Raw genomic sequence first — 27,539 nt, 5'->3', positions numbered from 1 at the left:
GTGCTGTTTTTCTCCTTGTGCTCCTCTTGGAAATAGAGAGATACATGTAAAGGCATTTGGACTAAATACTCTTCTTCAGTTCACCCTGAGGGCAGCCTTCTGTGATTACAAGTGTGGTGAAAAATCCCTGTAGCATAAGGAAATGTTTATCAGACAAAGGTTGCTGCTCCCAGATACCTTGATCTTGACCTGGCCTTCCGGGTGGACATTTCAGCTTAAAAATAAAATCTGTGCACAGCAAGATACACTGCTTGTTATGCATCTTGGATTCTTGATTGGCAGAGAAGGTTTGACTTGCACATCTGATGGGTTTGAGAGTCTCTTTTACTTCTGTGTCTGGAAAGCCAAAATGTCTTGGGGCTTGTTTATACAGAGCAGGGGTGGTGAGGGACTTCTGATCTTCTGTCTCTTTGAACTACCATCTTTTTAAAAACCCAAGAGTTTCCTTGTTAGATCACACCAAAAGCTCTTCTAATCCAGCCGCCTGTCTCCCAACAGTATCCAGGCAAATGCCATGGGGAAGTTCACAAGGAGAATATGGTGGCAACAATAATTTTATGATTTGTTTTTTGGGAATAGGCAGTCAGAAATCTTTTGCCAGTGTTTTGAGGAAAGTTTTATTTTCATCTTTTATTGCATTCATAGAATTTCACAGAATACTTTCATAGTACTTGTCCAGGTTCAGAATGAATGAACAAATAGGATCAAGGAGATTCATGAACATTCATGTTTTACTTTAAAAAAGAAAAGAAAAAAAGAAGTGAGGAAGCCACTAAAGAGCTAAAGTTCCCCATTCTCTGAAATGGTTTTCCTTATTAAAAATCAATTCTGCATCCATCATAATGGTGGAGATGGTTTTAATCAAGAAAATGCAGGAATTAAAAATCAACCTTCTCTTAATCAGGGGACAATGCTTGCTATTAATATTTTTAAAGTGCAAGGTATCTGATTTGGTTCATAGGTTTAAAAAGGGAATTTTTCATCAACACCTTCCCCACGTGCAAAGCTGCCTGGGTACAGGCTATGTTTCAGGATTAGTATATAGTTTGTTCTATAATTCTGGACTTGTAGCAGAAAGGTTTTGTCCTTTTTATTTTTCCTGAAGCCCTAGTAGGATTGTTAAGAGCAACCCAGCTGGATTGATTTTATTTATAGACGCCCCCTTTTATTTACAAATAATTCAAGGTGGCATCTTGGACCCAAATTGTTGGGGGTAATATGCTGACTCTGTAAACTGCTTAGAAAGGGCTGTAAAGCACTGTAAAGCAGTATATAATTCTAAGTGCTATTGCTATTGGAGCCCTTGTTCAAACATACCTTCCTCCTCCTATTTTCTCAACAACAAACCTGTGAGGTGAGCTGGGCTGAGAGAGAGTGATCAGCCTAAGGTCACCCAGCTTTGCCTTTGTGGCTAAGGTGTGGCTTGAACTCACGGTCTCCCACTTTCTAGCCTAGTATCTTAACCACTAGCCCAAACCGGCTCAAGGTTCATACTGCCTTTTATAGGGGAATGCTTAGAAAGAGAGGTCTGTCTGTTGGATTTTAAATTATATCCCCTACCACCCAATTCATAATTCTGATCTAGGGTAGTCTTAAAGATGGGAATAAGAGCGGTTTGTGTTTCATAGGCTCCCGTTTCCACTCCCACAACTAAAATCCTCTAAAAAAAAAAACCTGGAACATATTTATTTGGGAGTGGGGGATTTGATATTGTTTTACAAGTCGGTCTGGGAGTAGTTTGCTTCTGGGAAACTTCCCCTCCCATTGCTATCCTTAACCTTCCCACAAAGCCAAAAATGGCCAAAACAATTTTAGCCACACCCCTTCCAGGGATGATACTTAGACATTACTGGATATATATTTTTTGTTTTTTGTTTTGCTGCCCCCAACCATTCAAACCTTGCCAGCCTCCGAATTATATCTATGCAACCTCCAGCTGCTGTAGTAAATTATATACCTGATGTTGGGAACAAGCTTATATAAGCACCCAAACCCCGTGTAATTGGCTCCTTCATTTTTCTGGGAGCTTGGGCTCAAGCATTAGCGCTGAAATATGACAGGCACAGTGTTTAGTTTTGGTTGTTTAACTTTTCTCTTTGACAATCCGATGCTTTCGCTCCTTCCCTGCTTCTTATTCTGTAAACACCGTATTGCTTTAATTATCAACCTAGGATGCTTCAAGAGCAATAATCTCCAGAGTGCTGTCTGGAGCTTTGCCACTGTTGTTTGACTCAAACAAGTGGTCATTCCAGTTGCAACGTCACTTTTTTGCCCCCCTTCCTTCCTTCCTTCCTTCCTTTTTTTCTGAAATGTGAAATATTTACATTGTACACGTGGCAGTGGCACAGAAGAGGAGAGCAGGCGTATTTGTGTAACACTTAAAACTTGGGAATGTTTAAAATCTCTTGGCATTGGCAATATAAACCACTGTAGCGTGACAGGAGTCTTGTGGGGAGATGCTGGGATTACCTTTATGGTGGCAACTGCACGCTGGATTAAATGTTTCTCTTCCTGACAACATGTTCTAACCAATGTTTGACTGTGTCTTGCAGCCAGGTCTTTCCAACTTACGATAGTCTGGATGAGCCGTCAGTTAAAATCATGAGCTCCATTTTTGCCGCTTCGCTAAAGGTGGTCACTGCCTTTTATGTTATGGTGAGAATGTTTATTTATTTGTTTTTTAAATCTTTCCTGCCCTGTCCCTTTCTCTTCATTAAAAAAAACAAAACCATTAAAAAAATAGTCTTCTGGGGGGAAAAAAAGTCTGTAAGGAATTAACTGTGAGGAACTATAAACTATTCTGCCAATTCAGGATTTGCAAACCATAAATTCCATTAAGCACGACTGGAACATGGTATGTGTGATTAGTGTGCATATATGGTGTTTAAATTTCCCTACTTCTTAACTAAGCAATTATTTTGATAAAATGGATTAGCAAATGCTGCCAGAACTGTCTGTAGAAAACAAAGGGGTCTGCTTCAGCAACAAAGCATCTATATCTTGCCCTTAGTTGAAGTACTTGTCTCTGATAGAGCCAAAAAAGGAAATTGTGAAAATCCCTTCCTTCCTTCCTTCCTTCCTTCCTTCCTTCCTTCCTTCCTTCCTTCCTTCCTTCCTTCCTTCCTTCCTCCCTCCCTCCCTCCCTCTCTCCCTCCCTCCCTCCTTCCTTCCTTCCTTCCTTCCTTCCTCATGGTAGCGAACATAATTAATATTCCTTTGCTCCAATTTTGTCCACAACTAACAATCTTCTGAGGTGGGTTGGACAGAGAGTGAGTGACTGGCTCAAAATCACCCAGCTGGCTTTTACACCTAAGGTGGTACTAGAACTCACAGTCTCCTGGTTTCTAGGCCAGCACCATAACCATTATACCAAACTTACAATGTATTGCATCTAAGTCAAAGGTGTGCACTGTTTGATTTTTCAGTAATGTGTCAAAAGTTTCACCCCAAAAAGTGAGTAACTCGAGTTAATATTAAAAGTCTTAAACGCAATTTATGTGATCATTCCATCTGAAGTTTAATAAGTTCCCCCGCTTGATACATTCAGCAATGACATTTGAAGGGATTATAGGAGCTGCATTCTAAGTTTGTGCCTGTCTGGGCAATGCTTGGCAGTTATTACGGTACATTTCGCAGTTGTAGCAATGTCTCAGTACCATTGAGCTATTCATACTTGGGGGCAGGAGAGGAACAATAAGCTTTGCTTGTAACTCTCTCAGTGCTACATTGTGAATGAACGACATTATTTTCTGATAAGAAAATAAGCAGAAAACCAGGAAAAAAATTACTGTCCACATTGCATTATGAAACCCAGTTAAATATACAGCTCATCCTAACCAGGCATGATCAGTTCATGTTGCTGGGTATATCACCATACCTGCCTTTTTTTTAAAGGGTGAACTTTGGAGTTCAAGTTGCTATCTTGCCTTCTGTGATAGAACTAGATTGAAGAAAGCTTGACAAATTCTTTGTTTTCTCTATTTCCAACCTAATAATGTGTGATGATGTCATAAAAATGCATTTAAGATGATGGAATAAAATAAAATGGAAGTTATTGTAACGTTTTTACTTTTGGGAAAGCCTTGCTGGACATTGTCATAGCCAAGTGCTCAGAATGTCTTAATAGCACCCTCATCTTCCTATCTTATTGGAACTTTGTTTTACTTATAAACCTGTTACATGATTTACATCCATCCATCCATCCATCCATCCATCCATCCATCCATCCATCTGTTCCTTTACATCTGTAGCACATCTCCTGGAATTTGGAAATGTACAGGGAAACCCACTATAGATAATGTGATATTCCTGACAGTTTTCTTAAGAGACAGCTTTGAATGGGTGATAAGCTTTCCATTCAGAGGTAAGGGAAGAATAAGAAGAATATAATTAATGAAACCATTAGAGAAAAAGATAGCTCTCTCTTGGACTAGGGAACAGGCCCAAATTGCCTAAATTTGTTCTCTTTCCAAATATATATATATCTCCATCCTCCGAAACTAATTTCTGTTTTTTGTTCGAACAGGTGGGGTTCTTTGGCTATGTGAGTTACACTGAAACCATTGAAGGCAATGTACTTATAAACTTCCCTTCCAACGTAGTGACGGAGGTGATACGTGTGGGGTTCATGATGTCTGTTGCAGTTGGATTTCCAATGATGATTCTCCCATGCCGGCAGGCTTTGAATACGCTTCTCTTTGAGCAGCAGGTAAGATGATATAAATTTGCATGAAATAGGTTTCAGGCTTTTCTCTCTAGTTTATCCTAAACTGAAGAATTTTGTGCTCATGCTCTCCACTCCTTCACTCTTCATATCTCATTCAAAAGAAACAAGTGGAATTTCCCCACTTTTTAGGTTTGGAGATAGCATTCGATTTGGTGGTGTTTTCATTTGATTTCCCGCGGTTGCTTTATTTTTTTTAAAAAAATGGTTAAGAAATTATCAGTATTTGCTCTTGCATGGAATCAATTTTGCTGAGGTGGGGAAGACTAAGCAAAAACTTCATTTGAATGCCTGGAAAAAAACAGGTAGTAATGTTTAGCTTAATTAGGCCTTCCTGTGCAGAGTCTTATGCCTGTAAGACAGTAGCCATTGATTGCTAGGTATGAAGTAGAATTTAACCTAAAATTTCATAATATCCCAAGGAATTAAAAAACTTCAGACCAGCGATCAATTGTTGTGACCATGCCCTAGGCATGGTAATTATCTTCTTTCTTTTGTCTTACCATTTTATTCCTTCAAATGTAACCACTTTCCTAAGAAGCTCAGTCTCTGGTCAATGATTGACTCTTGTGCCATTCAAATGTAGTGTGGTAATCCATTTTTACCATGGACATTATCACTGTGTAGCTCAAGTACAATAATTTTGGCCTGCTGAAGCTATGATGAATCTTATCCACTACTATACAGTACAGATTCGTGATATAGCTGACATTGCTTTGAAGTATAATTGCCTTAACATTCGCTCTACTATTGCGAAGTGTAATTTATTTTGCAGCACATAAAAAGTTTTAAAGAAAATTTTAAACAGTTATGAGAGTTACAATTAACAAGAAAAAGACAAATGGAAAATATGCTTTTCATTAGTTATACTGGCCTGTTATCTTCCATACTGGATGATTTTTCAGAAGTCATTAAATCATGCTGGTTGGATTATTTTACAGTTTTAAATCTAAAGTTTCTGTGAATAATTTCCCAATAGTAATAAAATGGTTGGTCAAGATAATGCATTGGGAAGAGATTCTAATTTACAGGATCCCCAAAAGAGGTTCCTGAGAATTTGCAAGTGTGTGGGGATCTGTTCATATGCTTGTTTTATTAATCTCTTCTTTTTAAACAGCAAAAGGATGGAACATTTGCCGCAGGAGGTTATATGCCACCTCTCCGATTTAAAGCTCTGACTCTGGCAATTGTGTTTGGGACCATGGTTGGTGGTATCATGATTCCAAATGGTAAGGGAAATTTTGGAATTTTTGGACTCTTAATCCCTAGTTTTTAAAAGCTCATGTGTAATTTATGTGGTTGCTGTATATGAGCATATATTAGAATAAGCCCAATATGTGTCTACAATCAACTTTCATTAAAGGCACAGACTTGCACCTACAGTGAATACTTTTATAATGATCATATTTATACCATGTAATATATTAAGTATTTCCTGTTTATTTTCAAACTTTCTTTTGCTTCTTGTTCCCAGTAATTTGTATGATCTTGTATATGTTGTCCTGAATTTTAGTATCTCTAGACAAAAATATTCCTGGTTATACCTTCCCTTTCTGAGATGCTTGTAAATATCTTAATATGTATATGGTGCTAATGGCTAACCTATTTAGAAAGACAAGATGCATTATTTTTTTAAGAGTTCTATACAATACAGATAGTCCTTGACTTACATCCAGTTGTTTAATGACCACTTGAAATTACGATGGGCACGAACAACTGCTTTACAGCCTATATAACACTCCTGACCATTGTAAAATATTGTGTCTCCATCCCCACAGTCATGTGACCGAATTTTGAAGGCTTTATGATCGTTGCATCCCATCATGTGACTGTAATTTGCAATGGTTTTTGCCAGTTATTGGCAAAAAAAACACTCATTCCGACAAATGGATTCATACTTATGACTGTGGCATTTGTTTAATGACCACTGCAACAATGTCAAACAAAATCAAGTCCATTCATATGGGTGCCTCAGCTGATGACCAAAACAATTTATGGTTCCAACTGGGGTTGTAAGGTTGTAAGTCATGGATTACCTACAGTCAGGGGCAGGGACATTGGTATTTTTCATCAAGGAACTGGTTCAAGTAAAGAAGTGAATATATTACAGTACACTGTGTTAATGGTATTATTTTAGGTATAACACTGAATAACTTTTCTAGAGGATACCAGTGCCAGAGCTATGGAAGGAAAAGGAAAAAAAACATGGAAAAATATGGGGGTTTTTTTTGCTTGCTCTCAGTCACGAGATTCTGCCATGTTAGAACTCCAGAGTAAGATGCCTTCCAATTGTTTTGTGCTTTCCAAATGATTTTAATTTCAGTTCTCATCAGCCTTAGCCAGTATGGAAGGACTTAAGGAATTTGAAATCCTCTGAGGGGTGTTACTTTGTTTATTCTTATCTTATATTTGTATAAGAACGAATATCTGTATCCATACTAGAACTAGAGTACCCAGAATCCCATATCTGAAGGAGCTAAGTGGTTTAGACATAGGAAATATAAATAAATTTTCAAAAATAAAATAGTTTCAGTATCCTCTTAAGCATTCTTTGTTATCAAACACAAGTATTGTGACAAGTGTATGCTTTTCACTCTATTTTAATGCATACTTAAGGATGAAGTAGTATCCTAATCTACTATATTTATGGTAAGTATGGAGCTAAAGATGTTAGTTCATCACATTATGAACTAATTATGTGATGATATGCTTATTTTATCAAAGTCAGTAACGTAGATTACAGTCTCTGCTTCACCAAAAGGCCCAGAGCAGAAAGCACAAAAAGTTCATTCTTCACAGTCTAGACCAAGAGTGGCCAAAGGGATCTAATTTGTATTATGTGACTTTGAGCCCATGCCTCTAGTTTTCCCCTGAATCATTTCAATGGAAGAGTTTATTCATATGCCGTTAACTGGAACTTATAATAATTTTTCTCTTCCTCTTCTCTGCTAGTGGAGACCATCTTGGGCCTAACAGGTGCAACGATGGGGAGTCTCATCTGTTTTATCTGCCCAGCTCTTATTTACAAGAAAACCCACAAGAATGCCCTTTGCTCACAGGTCAGTGCCAATTGTAATTAACTTTTACTCCCTCTCCTGCTTACAGTAGAGTTTGGGCATCATGTTAATTTCTCTGATGCCAAGGAACCCCATCAACTCTCTTGTTCCAGATGGATGGCAGACATGGAAGGCAGGGCAAGGGTTCTAACTTGAACACATCATTATCAAGAATTCAGCATTTGTGATGGCATACCTGCATCCTCTAACCTTGGAATGCCCCTCCTTTTATGTCTGGCAGACTGCAATGCATTAATAGCTGATTCCCGACGCTGCATCAGCCTGCTCCTTGCTATTGTGTCCCCAACGTGGAGAGTGCAGGCAGCATTTTAAATGCTTAACTAGTCTGCTTCTTTGGGACTGAGGCTGAAGCAAATATATTTTGGCACTGTGGGCCTTGCTCACGGGTTTTTGTGATTGCATCCCCAAAATAACAACTGCAAAAGAGGCGCACGCATATTACACACTCATTGTTAGAGATATAGATTTTCCATTGTAGAAACTGTTTGAAAAACACACCCAAAGCGTCCTTGTTTTTTTTTCAAAGATAGGACTGGCTCCACTTCCTGATGTACTACAGCTACTAATTTTTAAATGGAGCTGAAATTAAGGTTTTTGCTACTCCTTCTGACCATAGTGTAGCAAACTGACATTTTCAGGGAAGTTCAGCCTTTCTCTGAGAAGAAGTGGGTGATAATGTTTTTTTGGCTGCTTACTCACTGGGTGTTTTCTCCTTGAAACATAGTCTCGTAGCATCTTTTTTGATGGTATGCAGCTTTTTAAAGGGAAAGGGATCGGGAGTTTTCAGGCAACTTGTTGGGTTAAGTCTTTGCAGTTATTTTGTGAAGCTGGCCCAAGTGATGTTAGGCACAGCAGACTGGCATCACAAGACCAATGAAACAGCCATCCCTATTTTAGGATGAAACCTCATTCTTCTCCACTCTTGACACTTGTAAACAGTTGCAGCATGTGGGGTAGGCAAAGGCAGCAAAGTAAAATTAGATTTTAATTGGATACTGTTGTATTCCAGCCTGCCCCCTCCCTCACAATGCTTTTTGGCACTATTTCATTGCCTCCTGTATCATTGCATGTCCAGTTCACTTTCAAGTTAGTTTTGATAGATGTTTGTTGTCTATTGCAGGGTGTGTGTGTGAGTGTGTGTTGTTATTATTAACTTGCAAACCATCCTGAGCATCTTTAAAATGGCTAGTGTGTCTTTTATTTGTCTGCATGGAATAGATATAGCAGTGGATGTTTGTGAGTATGCATTTACATGTGTTTGCAAATCACTCCTCAATTGAAAATATTTTCCTTTTAAGTCACACAGATCATTATCAAGATTGGGTCAGTTGCCAGTTATGCTGCAATGATGTAATTGAATGGTCTGTTGACTTACTTGTGCCGGGTGAGGGTGTAAGTGTCATAGTTCAAGGTGCAGCTTTGAAAAACTGAATCAAACACGTACTCCTCCCAATTCTTCTTGAACGGAATCATTCCCATGAGGAGGAGGGGGAAATGCATCCCCCAGATGTTTTTGTTGGTTGGGTATCTAATGCCACCAACCACAGTTAATTGCTGCAGACAGCTGGTCAGTCAATAGTTGGCAGTGAGCCAGAGCCCCGGAAGGCAGCTTGGATTAAACAATGTGGGTAGTTCTCTTACAAGCTTCAAATGCTGGAAAGTTGATTCAATAATTGAGCAACTGGGAGAAGTGCTAAGAATTCTGCCAGACTTGTGAAAGTGCTGACGACTTGGGAATCTTTCTCCTTCCTGTGGTTCCATTTGTAAGACTATATATTCTCTTGGTATGGTAGGGTAGACGGAAGAGACCATCTTCTGTACAGTAGACGGAAGAGACCATCATATGAAAGTCTGTAAATTGTTTTTCTGATGCAGAAAGCTTGCCTGTGCTCTCTCAAATGACTTTCTCAAACAAGAGAGAAGTCCCTGAATATTCTACATTTAATATATAAGAGAAAAAAGCCAAGAAACTCTTGACTAGCTTAGTAGATCTTTTATTGCCTAGTATGTCATTTATGACAAAGATCCTCAAAAAGATAATGGGCTTGTTTGACTACCGTATTGCACTTTATAGGGAGCTACCCTTGAGGAATGTCCAGAAGCTCTATTATTTATGCAAAATGTGAGGTTTTGGGTAGCTAACAGGTACATGGTATCTTGACTCCAACATGCTAATGTTGAAATATTTCCAGTTTAAATCAGTAGTTTTCCAAGGTGGTATTTGGTTTTTAGGAACTGTCTGTCTTGATCTGAATTACCTAGTTTTAGTTTTAGTTATCAAGGTAATCCTCCAATTACAGCCACAGCTGTGCCTGGAATCGTGGTCGTTGAATGAAGTGATTGTTCAGTGAGGTGCTACATGACCTCAGCAGCGAGATGCTACGTGATTCAACGACCACGATCCTAACTCTCTCAGTTGTGGTCTTTAGGCAACTGCTTGGGTCATTAAACGGACAGTTGGGGAGAGGGCCTGAGCTTCCCACCACATCTGGGAGGCCTGGCCCAGTGGTGGGATTCAGCTGGTTCAGGCTGGTTTGGGTGAACTGGTAGTTAAATTGCTGGCTGGCCTTGCCCCGCCCCCTCCAGGAGTCCCCACGGGTCCCATTTTGACTCCTAGGTAAGTGCAGGGAGGCCTACTAGGCTCAAAATGAGGCGCGGGGGGGTGAGCAGCACCCCCCGCCACGGCCTGTTTTAGCTCCCAGAGGCTGCAGGGAACCTACTAGGCCCAAACCGGGGCACGAGGTGGTGGTGTGTTCCCTCTCCCCCCCCCCCGTGGTCCATTTTTGCTCCCGGGGGGGTGCAGGAGGCCAAGTACTGCCTGTCACACTTCTGGCCACGCCCACCCAGCCGGTCATTAGGGCAGAGAGCTGGTTGTTAAATTATTTGAATCCCACCACTGGCCTGGCCCCTCTCTTTGCCCTATTGGGGAGAATGCTGGAGGAAATCCCCTGGTGCGCTTGAGTAACAGACCTCAAATCTGGCCAAAACATTAGCAGAAAATACCAGAACGCTGGTATTTACTAGCATTTCTCAGTTTGGGGAATGGACTTTATTAGGTGAGGAAGAAACCCTGTATAGCCTCCTCATTAGGCATGTGACTGTACAATGAACTTGAAGCCAGGAGTCCAGATCCCATCTAAGAGGTAATATATATCTATTCAAGAGTTATCCACTTTAAAGGAATTTCTGCGTAACAATTTGAAGAAAGGATTTTTTTGGTCCTTTACATCTGCGCCAACATTTTTATATCCCTATAAGGTCCTGGATAGTGTAAGCATTAGAGATTGCTACCCATTGCTTCTTATTTCATATCTCTTGAAAGGCCTTTAGAAGGCATGTTATTTCATGAAGTCGGATTTGAGAGGCGTGTACTCTTTGATCAAGAATGAAAGAGAGACACAAATATTTAACACCATTCGGGGAACAGACATGACAAATTTGAATACACAGTAATACTTTTGGCTTGGCTAATTATAGGGTAGTCTTCTCCATTAAATATTTCCTGATGTTTTTGGAAAAAAAATATATGTTGTGGTTTACTGGATGATATACTGATCTTTTCAAAAGATCTATCTTTACATGAGAGATGTCTTAGAACAATTCCATGAAAACAGACATTTTATTTGGTTGGAAAAATGTGCATTCAGTCTTCCCCAGTTGGACTATTTAGGGTACAGGAACCTACAAAAACACAGTTTATAGCCAAGAACCTAGAAATGTGAAGGACGCCATGCATTTTCAAAGCTTTGTGAATGTGTATTAAAAAAGTCATCCCTAACTTTGCAGGGTTTTCAAGACTGCTGCCTCAACTCTTAAACAAAGGACAGTAATTTAGATTGTCTACTCAAGAGCAAGCAGCATTTCAATAATTGCAAATCTTTTTCACAGCCATTGCTGAAACATCTAGACCCCTCCTGCCCCCTTGTGATGGAAATAAATCCTTCAGATTTTGCATTAAGAGCCCATTCTTTTCCATACAGTGAAAAAGGCATTGGGCGGGGGGTGGGAGAGAGAGAAATCTGCTATGTACGGGTAATCCTCAACTAACAACTGTTTAGTGACTGTTCAAAGTTACAACGGCATTGAAAAAAGTGACTATGACCGTCTCTCACACTTAACGACTGTTGTAGCATCCCCGTGGTCATGCGATCAAAATTCAGATGCTGTGGTTCATATTCACGACAGTTGCAGTTTCCTGGGATCATGGGATCCCCTTTGCCACCTTCTGACAAGCAAAGTCAATGGGGAAACCAGATTCACTTAACAACCGTGTTACTAAATTAACAACTGCACTGATTCACTTAACAACTGTGGTAAGAAAGGTCATAAAAGGAGGTAAAAGTCAATGTCTCACTTAGCAACATAAATTTTGGGCTTCATTGTGGTCGTAGTTGAGGACTACCTGTCCATTCCATTCCAGATTTGCTTCTCCCAAGCCGAATGGAATCATGACATTTTCAACCAAGAGTTGCTTGCAATAAAAGTTGTGTGCTAGTGATGGCATCTCCTACACTGAGCAATTCATCCAGTACAGGTAATCCTTGACTTACGACCACAATTGAGCCCATCATTTTAAGCGATACATTTGTTAAGGGGGTTTTGCACCATTTTATGGGCTTTCTTGCCACAGTTGTTAAGTGAATCACTGCAATTGTTGAGTTAGTAATGTGGTTGTTACACGAATCTGACTTCTCCATTGACTTTGTTTGTCAGAAGGTTGCAAGTGGTGATCACCCAGGACACTGCAGCCTTCATAAATATGAGTCAGTTGACAAGGATCTGAATTTTGATCACGCGACCGTGGGGATGTTGCAACAGTCATAAGTGTGAAAAACGGCCATAAGTCACTTTTTTTAGTGCTGTTGTAAGTTTGAACGGTCACTAAACGAACTGTTGTAAGTCGAGGATTACCTGTATAGGTGCACACAGATCACCAGAATCGGAAATTCTGCCAAGAAGCACAATATCTTACACCTTGTCACATTCAGTGAACACAGGGTTTTTTTCTTTGTTTTAAATATTACCCATATTCCTGGCTCAGAACAAATTATCAGACACTAAGTTACTTATCAGCCCTGGTAGCAGTGTGACTGTCTCTGAAGGCCATTGCTGAAAAAGTGCAGTTGGTTGGCCTCTATGACAGACAGACAGTTGCACTGGTTACCAAGGAATCGACCCCAATAAGACATTGCTTATGTGTTCATATATCTGAATATAATGTTCCATGCTCATCTGTCTCTACATGTGGCCAAGCAACTCTAACCTCCCCAAAGATTAGATCTTCCAGAAATATTGGAGGTAGGGATACAGGGCATAATCTGCTAGGTTGGATTAGAATGCAACAGTAATAGGTTGCATACGTCAGGGCTCAAAGGGATGATTTCCAGCGAACCCCATAAGCAAAGTCTTCATCTTTATCTATGAATGACGCGCAGGTGTTCCATCTATGTTCCACTTTCTTTAAGGAATGAGATGTTGCAACTCTGCCATGACAACAGAACTGCCGGACATAATGTAGGGGTCACTTAAAATTTGCATTGGGCAGAGGAAAGCTATTTTGGCTGAAGATGAGAGTGTACGTCAAGCATTGTTTCGTCTTGTCATATTTGTTGCTGGTCTAAGATATTCCTGGAAAGCTGTTTTGCTTCAGTTCTCCTTCACCAGCAGCACCGTGGGATTTTATTACTGATTTTTTTCAGGGTTAAATTGTTGTGACCCAGGCCCACGTAGTTGATATTAAATGCAAAACAGTTCCAATAAACAAACAGATTTTATTGAAACAGCTGAGAATTAACTCATTCGCAGCGTATTCTAAATTAAATGAAAGCAAAGTCCTCAAAACACCAGTCTTTAGTTTATCTCTGACCTTGGGATAATTAGGCAAACTGCCAAAGGCTTTTCTTGGCAACAGTTCAGGAACAGAAGAAATAACTATGGCCAACCAAGAAGCAATTCTCTCAACGGTTGTTTTCTGGCAAAGAGGAAAGAGCTGTTGCTGGTCTTTTAAGCCTTATGGGAGGGGCCAATCATCTCTTGGCCCTACTCCTGAGTCATCCTCTCTGCTTTAACTGCTCCTGCCTCCTGGCAGCTGTTCTCAAACGTGCACTAGGAACAGGCTTCTCCTGTTCCTCTGCCTCTCTACTGTCAGCCTCTGGAGGCTCCGAAGTCCGCATCACTCCCCGATGGCCCTGACCCCATCTCTGCCTCTGACGCAGAGCCCTCATCCAGGCCTTCCCCAACCTCCAGGACTGGCCCATGTTCTTCCTCAGACTCATCGCTGTCCGACTCCGCTGCCAGTTCCATAGGCTGCTGGCAGACCACAACACAAATAACAATTTTTGTGTGGTGGATTTGTTTACCGAGATTGCTCATTTAGTTCTTTGTAAGGTCATTTCATCAGCACAACTGTGCAACTTTGTCTAGAGCTCACTTGTAGGTACAGGATCTCAGTTGGTCATATGATCTCAGACCACGGTCCTCAATTGACAGTCAGATTTTGGAAGGCTGTTGGAAGGTTTTGGTTACCCAACAGATTATTCCAGTGGCTTTTAGTTTGCAAATGCCTGCTTCTATGGAAGTTCATCCATTCTTCCATTGGCCACTACTTCTACTAGAGCAGGGGTGTCAAACTCAAGGCCCGGGGACAGGATCTGGCCCGTGGGGTGCTTAGATCTGGCCTGCAAGGCCACCCTGGAAACAGCGAAGGATCGCCCGTGGTGCCTCTGCCAGTGAAAACAAAGCTCGTGAGGGCTATGGGAGGCCCTCCCAAGTTCTGATTTCACTGGCAGAGCGCTCGAGCCACCACAGGTGCCCCCAACATGAGTGATATTGAGCTGGCCTTGCCCATCCTGGCCTCCTGAGGTCAAACACAACACTGATGTGGCCCTCAATGAAATCGAGTTTGACACCCGTGTACTAGAGGATCTTCCCGCCTCTGGCATTCTAAAACTGTTCCTCTCCCCCTCCCCCCATCTCTGCATTTTGGGAAGATGGGGACGAAAATGAGTAGAATGCATTCTAGATGCAAGAGGAGGAGGAAAAGTGAAATATCTTGATTCACTGAAAAGGCTACCCTGAATCAGAAAGGTTGTGGGAAACCACAGCATATGTTTTAGCCTGAAGCCCTGTGCTTCACTTTCACCAAAGTGGTACCTATTTATCTACCTACTTGCATTTGCATGCTTTCGAATGGCTAGGTTGGCAGGAACTGGGGCAAGGATGGGAGCTCACCCTACTGCACAGCTCTCAGATCTCAAACGTGGGCTGCCAGCTTTCCAGGCAAGAAGCCTTAACCACTGAGTCATGGCCCAGGAGTGTAACAGCGCTCTACGATGTCATGCTGGCCACATGACTGCAGAAATGTCTTTGGACAGCGCTGGCTCAATAGCCTTGAAACAGAGTTGAGCACTTCCCCTTAGAGTCAGCAATGACTAGCGGAGTGAAATCCACAGGGACTCTTTTACCTTTTTTAATATCTTTATTGTACTTCTCAGTCAGTTTTCTTTCAGAACCTGGAGTTTCTTCTCTAGATTCTGTAAACTGATTCAGTTCTCATGGACATGAAGAAGTTTGGGACAGCTTGTCATTCTGCCTTTAATGACGGGAAAATGATTTGCTACATTTTTTACTCATATTATCTTTGAAGAGATTCCTCAAGAATTCCTTCTCATATTCTTGAAGTTGACATAAATTTTTTGCAAACAGTCTATCCTGACAGATTACAGGTAGTCCTCAACTTAAAACCATGATTATGATTTTGTGACATTTAATGGCCATTTAAAGTTACAGTAGCACTGAAATACACACACACACACACACACACACACACACTTGTCACATGACTCTTGCAGCATCCCATCGATCATGTCATTAAATTTCTGATGCTTGGCAACTGGCATGTATTTATGACAGTTGCACTGTCCTGGGGTCAAGTGTTCACCATCTGGCTTCCCCCGATTACTTTGCTTAGTTTCCGACAAGCAAAGTCTTTGCTGGAAGTCAGATTCACTTAAGGAATGAATGATCCACTTAATAACTGCAGTGATTCATGTAACAACTATGGCAAGAAAAGTTGTAAAATGGGGTAAAAAAACTCAGTTTAACAACTGTCTTGCCCAGCAATGGAAATTTTGGGCTCGAAGGTTGTTAAGTCGAAGAGTGCCTGTACTCGTTGTGTTTCGTTGTTGAACCTGGAATGGAAGACCTGCCTTATTTATTTCTGTTCCATAGGTGAACTTGTGAACCTTCTGGAATACTTAATAGCTGCTGTTCTGTTCTAGTTGTATTATGTACAAATCTCTGTGCAGCTGACCACACCTGCACATCTGTCACCTGCATACCTGTGTGGCTTCCATGCACTTTATTCCCCCCCCCCTTTCGGCATACGTTACCTTAGTCCATTGTGGAAGACGATCGTTTTTGTTTCAAGCTACATTCACTTTTCCCTTCAAAGAAAATAGATGCTTGTTTCTCATGTGGGTGTGGGTCCTTCATGTGGTTGCAGGAATTCTTGCCTGTTTAACATTTTCTTAACAGCGGGTTTTGCATTCAGAAGAGGCCAGCGCCCATAAAGGTTGCACATTCTTGGCTCTATGTGGGCAAAGTGTAGGTGACAGTCTGGACGAAACAACCCAATCAGGTCTGAAAATTGTTCTGCCGGGATATTGGTTAGGGCCCATACTGCATAGGGATGAGTGCCCCTGCTGCCAATCCTAAAGCTGGAGCAGTTGCTTCAATATCACTTGTACAGTACCTGGTTCTCAAAATGCTTTTTACAGTCAGCCACTATTGACAGAATTTTTTTTTTTTTTACTACCTTTCAGTTGGTTTCTAATTCCTTAATCTTCAAAGTTTTTTTCTTCCATTTTCTTCCCTTTTCTTCCCTTTGTACCAGCACACATTCAGGACTGCTGATCTATTCCAAAACTTCAAGGAGACATCCTACCTTCCCCAGCCCAAATGCCTGGTATACAGGTAGTCCTCAACTTATGACCGCAATTGAGCCCAAAGTTTATATTTTTATTGCTAAGTGAGACAGGTGTTAAGTGAGTGTTGCCCCGTTTTATAACCCGGTTGTTAAGTGAATCACTGCAGTTGTTAATTGAGTAACATGGCTGATAAGTGAACCTGGCTTCCCCGTTGACTTTGCGTATCAGAAGCTCCCAAAAGGTGATCACATGACCCTGGGACACTGCAACCGTCATAAATATGAGCCTGTTGCCCAGTTCCGAATTTTGATCACGTGACCATGGGGATGCTGCAATGGTTGTAAATGTGAAAAAAGATCCTAAGTCATTTTTTTCAGTGTTGTAACTTTGAACAGTCACTAAACGAATGGTTGTAAGTCAAGTACTCCTTGTATACCTCTGCTTTGGTTCATTATGATTTTGTGACAATTTCTCCTCTGTAATGCGTGGGTGACAGAGATATAGACAAAGTTACTTTTTCTTTTCTTTTTTTTTTACTTAAATGTTTTCACTGCCCTCTTGTTAATTATTTTGATGGCATTATTATGGGAAGCTCAAAAAACATAGTTTTTTAAAATAAAAAATTCCAATGAAATCACTCTTGCTTACTGCATACAGATGCCTTGTCATCTCCCTTGGATAACAAGGGATGATAATGGAGTGTCACTTGTAAATGGAAAAGGAAGTTTTTAAAAATACTATACTTTTTAAAAAAAAATACTTTGGAGAGGGAGATTATTATATTGCACTTTTTCCAAAAGAGGAAAACAAAACCTTGCTTGAAAACAGTTCTAAAACGTCATAGTAGTGGTATCCTTTTCAGATAAATAATACGCTAAGGAGTATTGTGATGGTAATATGTCTCTATGCTGATTGGCATGGTTGTTTGATTTGCCAGAAGAGTTCCTGATCAGTTAGCAGGGCCTTTGATGATTATTGAATGGACTGTTTTGATCTCAGGATTCGGTTTGCCATTGGTTGAACTGCTATTAAACTGCACGAGAATCCTGGGCAGTGCAAGGTCCTAAGCAAGACAAAACACAGAGGAAAATAAACTATGCAAAGAAGATTGAAATTGATCCAGAAAGTAAATTAAATACTAAGAGGGAGGGAAAAGAAATTAAGAGTGGAGAAATGGAGAGAGAAAATGGCAGTTTCATGGCAAAGTTCAGAAGCGCGTGAACTAGGTTAATGTTAGGTTAATGTTCATATTTTGGCATGAATCTCTTGCTGGAAAGCTCTAGTCGTGTTAAATAGACTTAGTTAGATTTCTGACCAAGGCCAAGAAAATAGCAAAGGCATTCTGAAAAGCAAATGGTAGAAATCTTGATCCTAGCAAAGATCTCTGGATTTCCAGCTTTAAGTACATTGAAACAAAGTTAAGTATTGGGACTTTATTGATTTGCATGTGCTAGCTTTGCAATTTTAATAATTTTAATTATTTTTAAATTTTGTCTGTCTTTGTGTTTTTAATTAGGCTGTACACCGCCCTGAGTCCTTCGGGAGAAGGGCGGTACAGAAATAAAATAAAATAAAATAAAATAATAAAATAAAATAAAATAAAATAAAATAAAATAAAATAAAATAAAATAAAATAAAATAAAATAATAAAATAATAAAATAAAATAAAATAAAATAAAATAAAATAATAAAATAAAATAAAATAAAATAAAATAATAAAATAAAATAAAATAAAATAAAATAAAATAAAATAAAATAATAAAATAAAATAAAATAAAATAATAAAATAAATAATAAATGGGACTGATACATGGAACAAACCAAATCAGATTAATTTTTCACAGAGGACAACATATATACACATGGAGAATGGCATATGCTGCCAGAGTTCTAGTTTTTGTTTTGTTGCAGTTGTTCCCTCTGCCTAAAAAGGTGCTTTTCAAACAGAGAAATAACTCACCTCACCTGTGTTCGGGATGGCAAACACAAAAAAATATAACGTAAAATTCTAGGTCTTAATATGCAATTCCCTTCTGCATATTCATAATGCCTCTTTAAATGGTCCCTAATAAAGCTTGCATCCTGTAGTGGTGTGCGTTTGCTTGTTTTTACTTCTTTGTACTTTAGGTAGAAAGTGCAATTTAAACTCCAGTCCAAATAGGAAAGCTAATTTTATTTGGCATCTCCAGTGTATCGGTTTTATTAACCAGGAAGCCCACTCTCCCAAAGTATAAAATCCCAAATGCCTAGCTTTAATTCCTGATATAATTAAAAGCTTAAACTCAACAGTCTAGCATCCTAATTCATTTCAGTTTTTGAAATTTCTTTTAAAATAAGGAAGTATGATCGCTCTGTGATAGTGCGCATAGTTTGCATAATTGGAGAACTCTCAGGGTTTATGTGTGGCACTCAGGTTAAAAGCTTTAAGGAGTGCGTAATGGAAAAGTCCTCTGACTTGAGACCAGTGCAGATCCCCTGCCAGTACAAAAATGATTCTAGATCCATTAGAGCAAGGTTCTGATTCCTGTGTTTTAAAATTGGATCGCCTAATTAATCCATAATACGGATCTGGGCAGATCTTTAACTCCTAGTGTCCCATATTGTATTCTTTTGTCTTATTTTATTTTTATAATTCTCATCTTTCCAAACCAGAACCAGAATGGTATACCGAATAAGCAATAAAAGCAATCTTTAATTTAAACAAGGTTAGATAAATCATAAAACAAAACAAATCAGAATACAGCAATTAAACCAAAATTAATTTGGAAAGGTAGCGTGCTCCTGGAGCTGTTCTTACATGCAAACGCATGTACGAACAAGCAATTAAAACAATATTTTAAATTTGCTTTGGATTAAATCTGTACTTTGCTTTCCCTCGAAGGAGCTCTGGAACATGTAGATTTAGGTTAACCTTGGAAAGTAGAGTTAGTTGTAGTGATTAATATAAAGCCGGTTACAATAGAATTTATAATAGACCTGCTCATCTAAGAACATATCTGCTCCTATACTGTGCTGATGCTGTTTTATTCTCAGATAGCATAAGGAAATTCTTTTCTGAACTGAGATGCTTTGGCAGCCTTATAAAAAAAAAACCAGTCCAGACTACAAGCTGCTATGGCCATTAGACAATTCCCCTGCTGTTGTGTGCCCTCTTTACTTTCCATGCCAGGAAAAACAATTGTCAAGATTTTTTTTTCTTTCTCTTTTTTCCCCCTTTGGCGTGCAAATGCACACATACATATGTGTGTGTTTGTAATATGTATACGAACTTGAATTTATATATACAGTTAAACCATCAAAGCACACATATCAGGAAGCATGCAACCAAGTTTAAAGTAAAAAAATTCCTTTCTTGTATTTTTCGAGCTTTTCCTCATGGGAGCTGTGGATGAAATGTTTCTACTTCAAGTAACTAGAGAATTAATAAAATAGTGCCCAACTGTATTTACTAAAATAATAATAAAACAAAGGCCCAGAGGAAAAGTAAGTAACTCAAGGAAAGAAAAATGATATTTTTAAAAGTTCTGCTGAGTTTCAAATTGGCAACATTCTGCCCATGAATCCCAGTCTTATAGGGGTACTGCTCAGTTAATCACAGTAATTGGGACCAGAATTTCCATCACTAAGCAACACAGCTGTAAATTGTAATATCACGTGAACACATTCTTAGCAATAGAAATTCTGGCACTTCTGTTTGCTGTTGTGTAAGCGAAATAAATAGATTTGGAACACTAGTTTGAAACTATGCAAGGTGGTAGAGAAAAAGTTGAAAACAGAAGAATAACACAAATTCAGTGCTGCTGGTATTGCTACAGATTCTTAAGGCACAAGTGTGGAGAAAATAAGCTAAGCACAGGAAATGGAAATAATCAAACCTTTTGACTTCCGGGGAAGAAATAATGAAGATAATGGATCCAGTGACCACAGCAAAATGATACAAGCCAGCAAGTAGACCAGCTCTTTATAATTACCCTCTGAACAAGGAGATGACTTCAGATCGCCCAAAGGTGCTGCAGACAGCTGCTCCTTGTGAGGAGACAGCAAGACGGTAGCCTCTGGTGGGTTTAGAACTCTGAAGATGAGGGATCTGCCATCTTGCTCAAAACATGGTTGTGCTTTCAAAAGAATACCAAGTTTCCATAGTTCCTTTTAAAATCATTTTTAGAAATTGCTTGTTAATTGTCTTTCAGCTTTTAGGAACCTAAGGATCCTAATACAGTATTAGGATCAACTTGTTTTACATTGGGTGAGTTTTCTTCAATCCTTAGTGAAAGACATTTTAATAACAATTTTAAGTACTGTAGTTTTTTTGTTTCAGAATTTTTTAAAGCAAAAAGATGCTTAAAAGTTTGGTTTTAGAAAGTTATAAATGGAGTAAAGATCCAGAATTGGAATTATTTATAAAGACTCCTTCCCCTGGGAAAATACACTTGTTTTGAATGTGTTTTTTTTTTTAAAAAGAGAACATAAGGAAAAATTTTAAAAATTGGACAGTTGAGGAAATTAGAATGAATGATAAAGATTATAATTAAAAGATAACTCATCTGAATTGAATGAAGCAAAATATTTTAACATTGGACATATTGAAGGATATTATTGAACATATTGAAATGGACCCAGAAGTTAATTTTATTTGTGTCTGCCTCTATAAATAGACTGTGTTTAAAAGATGTTATGGAACAAGTTCTATCTGAAAACATCAAGACTGACTTGAAAGTGGATTTTTAAATGACAGACTAAAAAAATGACATGGAGAAAGATATAACATGATATGCAAAAGAAACCAGTTGATATCTTAATAATTAAAAAGGATGTACAAATAGCAAACTAAAAAAACAACCTGGATAATTTTCCTATTTGGATTTATAAAAATTTATTAAAATTTTTAAGAATTTTGTGAAAAGGAACAAATAACAAATGAAAAAATATCAAGACCTAGGACATTATTTGAAGGCACTAAAGAGTCAGATACAGGTAGTCCTTGAGTTACGATCACAATTGAGCCCAAAATTTCTTGGGGAGATAGTTGTTAAGTGAATTTTGTCCCATTTTATGATCTTTCTTGCCACAGTTGTTAAGTGAATCACTGCAGTTGTTAAGTTGGTAACACGGTTATTAAGTGAATCTGCCTTTCCCATTGACTGCTTGTCAGAAGGTTGCAAAAGGTGATCACATGACCCCGGGATACTGTAACCATCATAAATATGACTCAGTTGCCATAGGGATGCTACAATATCCGTAAGTGTAAAAAACGTCATAAGTCCCTTTTTTCAGTGCCATTGTAACTTTGACCACCACTAAATCAACAGTTGTTAAGTCAAGGATACCTGTACTTAGAAGAAAAGAAAGGAATATAAAGTTGGTTTAATTGATCACAGTTAAAATATACATGTTTTTATCTTAAAGGACTTTTATTGACATCAGGACTGGAATGAGGAGGCTTCATTAATTTATTTAGAGAGATGGAATATGAGAGGAGATCATTTATTGTATTTTAAGAGAAGATGATAAGATACTAAAATTGTTTATACTTCAATGAATAGGAAAGTCATTTTATATGTTTCTTTTCTTTTTCTTTACTGTATTTTTATCTTTTTTCTATTTCTCATTCTATTTTTTCTTCTGCATCTTCTATTTTTTCTTTTTTTCTTTTATATTTTAGTTTGTATTAATTTTATGTTACAGTTGTACTCTTTAATAAAATTACTATTTCTAAAAAGATGTTCATTTAGAAAGCTGCCAGGTAACCCCTGATTTGGTTCTAGTCATTGGGGGTCTTATTAAATCCATGGAATTAATCCAAAAATAGTCCAATTTGACTCAAAATGTGACTGAAATCCATGTATTTGCAGTTTTTATCCCATTATCCTAAATTGGCACATGTTAGTGATCTTGCAAATGGAATTACTGTATGAACTGTGCTTCCTTGAAAAGCCACCTTGACTCACCAAGCATAAAAAATTCCAGGTCTCTGGCAGATATTATCTCAAATATTGAAAACTATCCAGCTCATCCTAGTTTACCATTTGTGTAAAGAAGTACAAACTTTTTATTTCCCAAGGAAAAAAATAGTTTAGTATTGCTTTTCCTTAAAGCAATTTGGTGCCTAGGGAGCCAAATGCAAATACTCTCTTTTTCTCTTCGTATTATTCTTTGTTGCTAAAGGTTTTTTTAAACATTCAAAAACTCAACAAAGTCTGAATTTTGTTCTTTAAAAATAACCGCATAATAAGGAACATCTCTTCACCTTCCCCCCCCCCCCAAAAAACCCTACAGAAATTAAACACAAGCAATATTTTTTTGTTACCAGGTGGCTGGGATTCTGTTTTCATTTATACCCCATTTAGAGGGTAAAGAATTTGGAACCAGCGTGAAATAGTCAAGATGAAGGCTGAGGACACACATTGCAGATGTAGGGAATCTGTCAAAATATTAGTGGTTCTTTCACATCTCTTTTATGGTGAAATTGGTTGATTTTTTCCAATATCAATCATGCTTTATAAAATGGCCAAATTATTCATTCACACATTCAATTCAATTTGCTGTTCCCTCTCTTCTTCACTTTTAGTCCTGTGTGGTAGTCCAAACGTTTAAACATTTCAGTCTGTATGTTTAGGTCTGAGAATTGTTTTTCATAAGCAAATGTTGCTAATTCCTGTCTCAGAATGGCTTTCACTTAACCCTTGGATATGGACCAGATAATTTTAAAATGCAGAATACTCAGTGTAATGCCCTCCAGATCTTTCTTCAAATGAAATCTGTGTGAAATTGCTTGTTGAAAAAAATTCTGTGACATGTCTAGAAGTGATTGCCAGCTGGTTTTGTACTAGGCTGGCCTCTATAACACTTTTTGTTACTTCGTGCTGTTCTTTCCTAGCTTATATAGTTTCTTACAAGTCTAGCAATGCTTTCTTTGTTATAGTTGCTTGTAATACTATAAATTGACAGTGTTTTCTCTTTAGAAAGCAGCACAGCACATTTGATTGTGAATAGCAATAGCAATAGCACTTAGACTTATATAACACTTCACAGTGCCTCACAGCCCTTTCTAAGCAGTTTACAGAATCAGCATATAGCCCCAAACAGTCTGGATCCTCATTTTACTGACCTCAGAAGGATGGAAGACTGAGTCAACCTTGAGCCTAGTAAGATTTGAACTGCCAAATTGCAGGCAGCTGGCAGGCAGCAGAAGTAGCCTGCAGTACTGCATTCTAACCACTGTGCCACCGTGCCACTGCAGAATATTAGACAATAAGTGGGTTTAGCTCGTAATGAGAACCCATGAGTGAAATAGAGAACATAAAATAATGTATTGTTCTCTGCAAACTGTACCTCAGATAAGATTGGGTGGTAGTTAATGTGTTGAACTAGGATTGGGGACGATATAGTTTATGTGCACACTGATTCATAGAAATAAGTTTTGAGCCTGTCCTTTCTTCAACCAAACTGCTTCCCAAGATTACTGTTGTGGGTATAAAGTTGGAGGAGAAGGAGAACATTGCCTTGAGCCTCTAGAGAAAAAATGGATACAAATCTAAAAAATAAATAACAGTAATTAATTAATGATATCTGGATGCTTCACATAATCAGACAGTTGCTACACAAATGTTAAAAAAATACACACTGACTGATACATGACCCACACAATGAATGTGAAGCAGTAGCACCAGTCATCAAAAAGTAGATTTCTCCTGTCAAGATTCTACTTGGATCCATGAAGGAAATCTCTAAGGGGAACAAATCTTCATGGGCTACTTTTCACGAGTAAGTGAAAAAGATGATTGTTCAGAGACAGAGCTAGTAGAGAAGGATCTTGACTGCTGCCATTGTCTTGCGCTGATCATCAGTTCTGCTTCTTAGCACCTCTTGCAAATAACATTTTCCCCCAAATCCCAAAATGACGTTTTTTGATTGAAGTACCATTACCCTGCTTGATCTAATAACTCTTCGAAGAGGGAGAGGATAAAATATAGAAAATTTGTTATGTCTTAATTGACCCCTCTTTCTCCATCCCCACTGACTACTTTGTTACCTTCTGGCTAGCATTATTGGCAATTTTTTTAAAAAACATGCTTTCTCGGTTTTCCCTGCACCTGTAATAGTGGTGTGGTTGACATGTAGACCAGGTTCCATGTCAAACCCTTGCAGTGACAAATACAGTGATTAACTAGGTAAAAATAATGCATCAGAGTTTAATTAAATCTCCTTCACTGTCAGCCAATAAGCCATCCACTTGTCTTTCTCTCTCCTTCAATGCGTTTTTTCATTTGGAGCTTGGCAGCTCTGCTGTTCAAGCGAGGCTAAAATTCTTGATGCCCATATTGTTTATCAGTTATGATTGTGTATCTGCTTAGTCGATCAGCCCAACCCACATCTCATAAATTACAGAAACTTCAAGGGATAGCTTAAATCAAAGTGTTCTCTCTCTGTATATGTGTTCACCGCAAGCAGTAAAGCTGTGTAATAATAACAAGGATGTCTGGATTCTACATCTAAGAAGCATCAAACTCATTCTATTTCTGCAGCTTAATTTTGCAATCTGTTTTGCAAATATTGTTCCCTTGTTTTCAAGCCCTTGGTAAACATGACAACTGGAAACTTCCTGTTGTTTGATGGTGCGATTAGAGGTTTTCGGGCCTTTCACAAGCCACATGAGATGTTGCGCAAATTGGCCAGGTGGGATGGAGTCCAAAGTGGACTGCACTAGCTTCCTTCCCCTCGTTTGCCTTTTCTTCCTTGAAATTAAGAAACCAGCTTGATTCTTCCTCTTAGTTGAAATAGGAGCTATAACTAAATTCATTTAAATTAAATTGTGGCTGCATGTTTGGTCACCTTTATTTTGGACTCATTCCCCTCCTGGTTGGGTAAGGTCTGCCGGATATGGCTTGTGACTGGGTTCAAGTGATGATTAATGCCTGTTTGCAGGAAGCAGTGGTACTACCTGCCTTAAAATAGGTGGTGCTGCCCCCCCCTTCTCAAAAGGCCATCCTTAGACCCAGCTGGAATAGATAACTTTTGTCAAGTCTCCAATCTTCCAGTTTTGGGGAAGGTTATTGAGAAGGCGGTTGGCATGCATCCCTAACTCTGGATGAAGTGGATTATCTGGACCCTTTTCAGTCTGTGTTCAGACCAGGGTTTACCATTGAGACGGCATTGGTTGTGTTTGCTGATGATCTTTGGAGGACTAGAATGGGGGTGATGCAACTATTCTGGCTCTACTGAATCTCTCAATGGCTCAATACCATCAAATTCTTCTGAACCAGCTCCACAGGTTGGAAGTGAGAGGCACTATTTTGCAATCATTATCCTCCTTTCTCCATGGCTGGGTTCAGTTGGTGTTGGGACAGGAATTGTCAATCCCTGCAATGTGAGGTGTCTCAGAGCTTGAGTCTATCATCTCTCCTCTTTAATATCTACATGAAACTGCTCAGTAAGTTCATCCAGACAGGACAGAGCAATACTACATAAAAGCTTCTCCTTTGGAAAACAAAAAAACTATCTTCTTTCCTTGTCAGTCACCTCTTTCAGACCTAATCAGTATTTGTGTGATGTGAACCATATTTGCTTTCTGTAAACCTGTTTCTCCAACTTGGAGGTGTCTTTTGAAGGGCTCCTTAATTCCAGATCATTTTAAAAGGTTTGCTTTGGTCTGGATAAGATCTTTTAAGATAGCTCAGTTTTTCCCTAAAACCATTGCAAGAAATATTCTTCTGTCCTACTTAGTTTTATGTTAACTAAGTAGTTATGAACCACAAGAAAACATATCAAATAACTTATTTTTTTCAAGAAGTCTAATTTTTTAAGATCAAGCAGGGGTGAAATGCTCCCGGTTTGGACCGGATCGCTTGATCCAGTAGCGATGGCAGCAGGTGGTTCCGAGAACCAGTAGCAAAAATCACTGCCCCCCCCCCCCATGCCCAGCTGAGCTGCCCGATCATCAGAGGCTTTTTTAAAAAAATTTTAAAAGCATTTTAAAAAATTTTTAAAAGCATTTTCTCTTCGGCCGAAAAAATGCTTTTAAAAGTTAAAAAAAAAAAAGCCTCTGATGATCGCGCGGCTCAGCTGGGATAAAAAAATGGTTTTAAAAGTTTTTTTAAAAAATTGGCCACACTCACTCAGTCACATTACCCCACCACCACCAAGCCACTCCCAAGAACCGGTAGTAACAAATTTTACATTTCACCACTGAGATCAAGTAAACGAGCTGTGCTGCTGTTTTGCTGGCAAAATATGCCTTCAATACAATATTTGTTCATATTGTATTTGACAATAATTTCCATCAAATTAGTTGGAACAGATTTTAAACTGTAATTTATTGGATTTACCTGGACCCTAATTTTATAAAAAATCTTACATTGGTCCCCTTTTTAATTTGCAGGATTATATGAACATTTGTACATTTTTAGAGTGTAAGATTAGTTGCTGCACATTTGAATTTTTAAAAGTTCTGTTTGATGTATGTTGTCTGGACCTGACAAGCTTGTTTTATTTCCAATTTGTTAATAAGATCTAGAGCTTCGCCTCTTTACCTCTATTAGCCTCAAATCCCCTGGTTTCCTGCCTAAAATGGTCACTTATCAACAGACATGTCTTTAATAGATATATACATATTTTGTCATCCAATATTTATTTAGTGGTTCCATAAATATCTTAATTTTATTGAATACTTTTTCATTGATTGGTGTCATCAATCTTACAGTACATAGGGACATTGGTTGTGATTGTGGCATTGTGGTAAAAATATGCCAAAACTGATGGATGATGACTGTAATCTAATTTGCAGTTTTCATATGTGTCCTGTGAAAACCTGAT

General features: G+C 38.7%; 1 protein-coding gene across 1 annotated transcript in view; it reads left to right on the top strand.

The window, feature by feature from the left end:
* SLC38A10 (solute carrier family 38 member 10) overlaps positions 1 to 27,539 on the top strand; it is an 84,414-nt gene that overhangs the window by 25,982 nt on the left and 30,893 nt on the right. The window contains exons 7-10 of the mRNA XM_070937697.1: positions 2,553 to 2,655; positions 4,526 to 4,708; positions 5,841 to 5,952; positions 7,676 to 7,782. Of these exons, the coding sequence (XP_070793798.1) occupies positions 2,553 to 2,655; positions 4,526 to 4,708; positions 5,841 to 5,952; positions 7,676 to 7,782 (505 nt within the window). The remainder of the gene's footprint in view (positions 1 to 2,552; positions 2,656 to 4,525; positions 4,709 to 5,840; positions 5,953 to 7,675; positions 7,783 to 27,539) is intronic.

Source organism: Pituophis catenifer, unplaced genomic scaffold (assembly GCF_029215685.1).
Source record: "Pituophis catenifer annectens isolate HBS135680 unplaced genomic scaffold, rPitCat1.0.hap2 SCAF_2, whole genome shotgun sequence".
Lineage (NCBI taxonomy): Eukaryota > Metazoa > Chordata > Lepidosauria > Squamata > Colubridae > Pituophis > Pituophis catenifer.
Note: the sequence above shows the minus strand (reverse complement) of the source record. Positions and strands in the feature narration are given on the sequence as shown.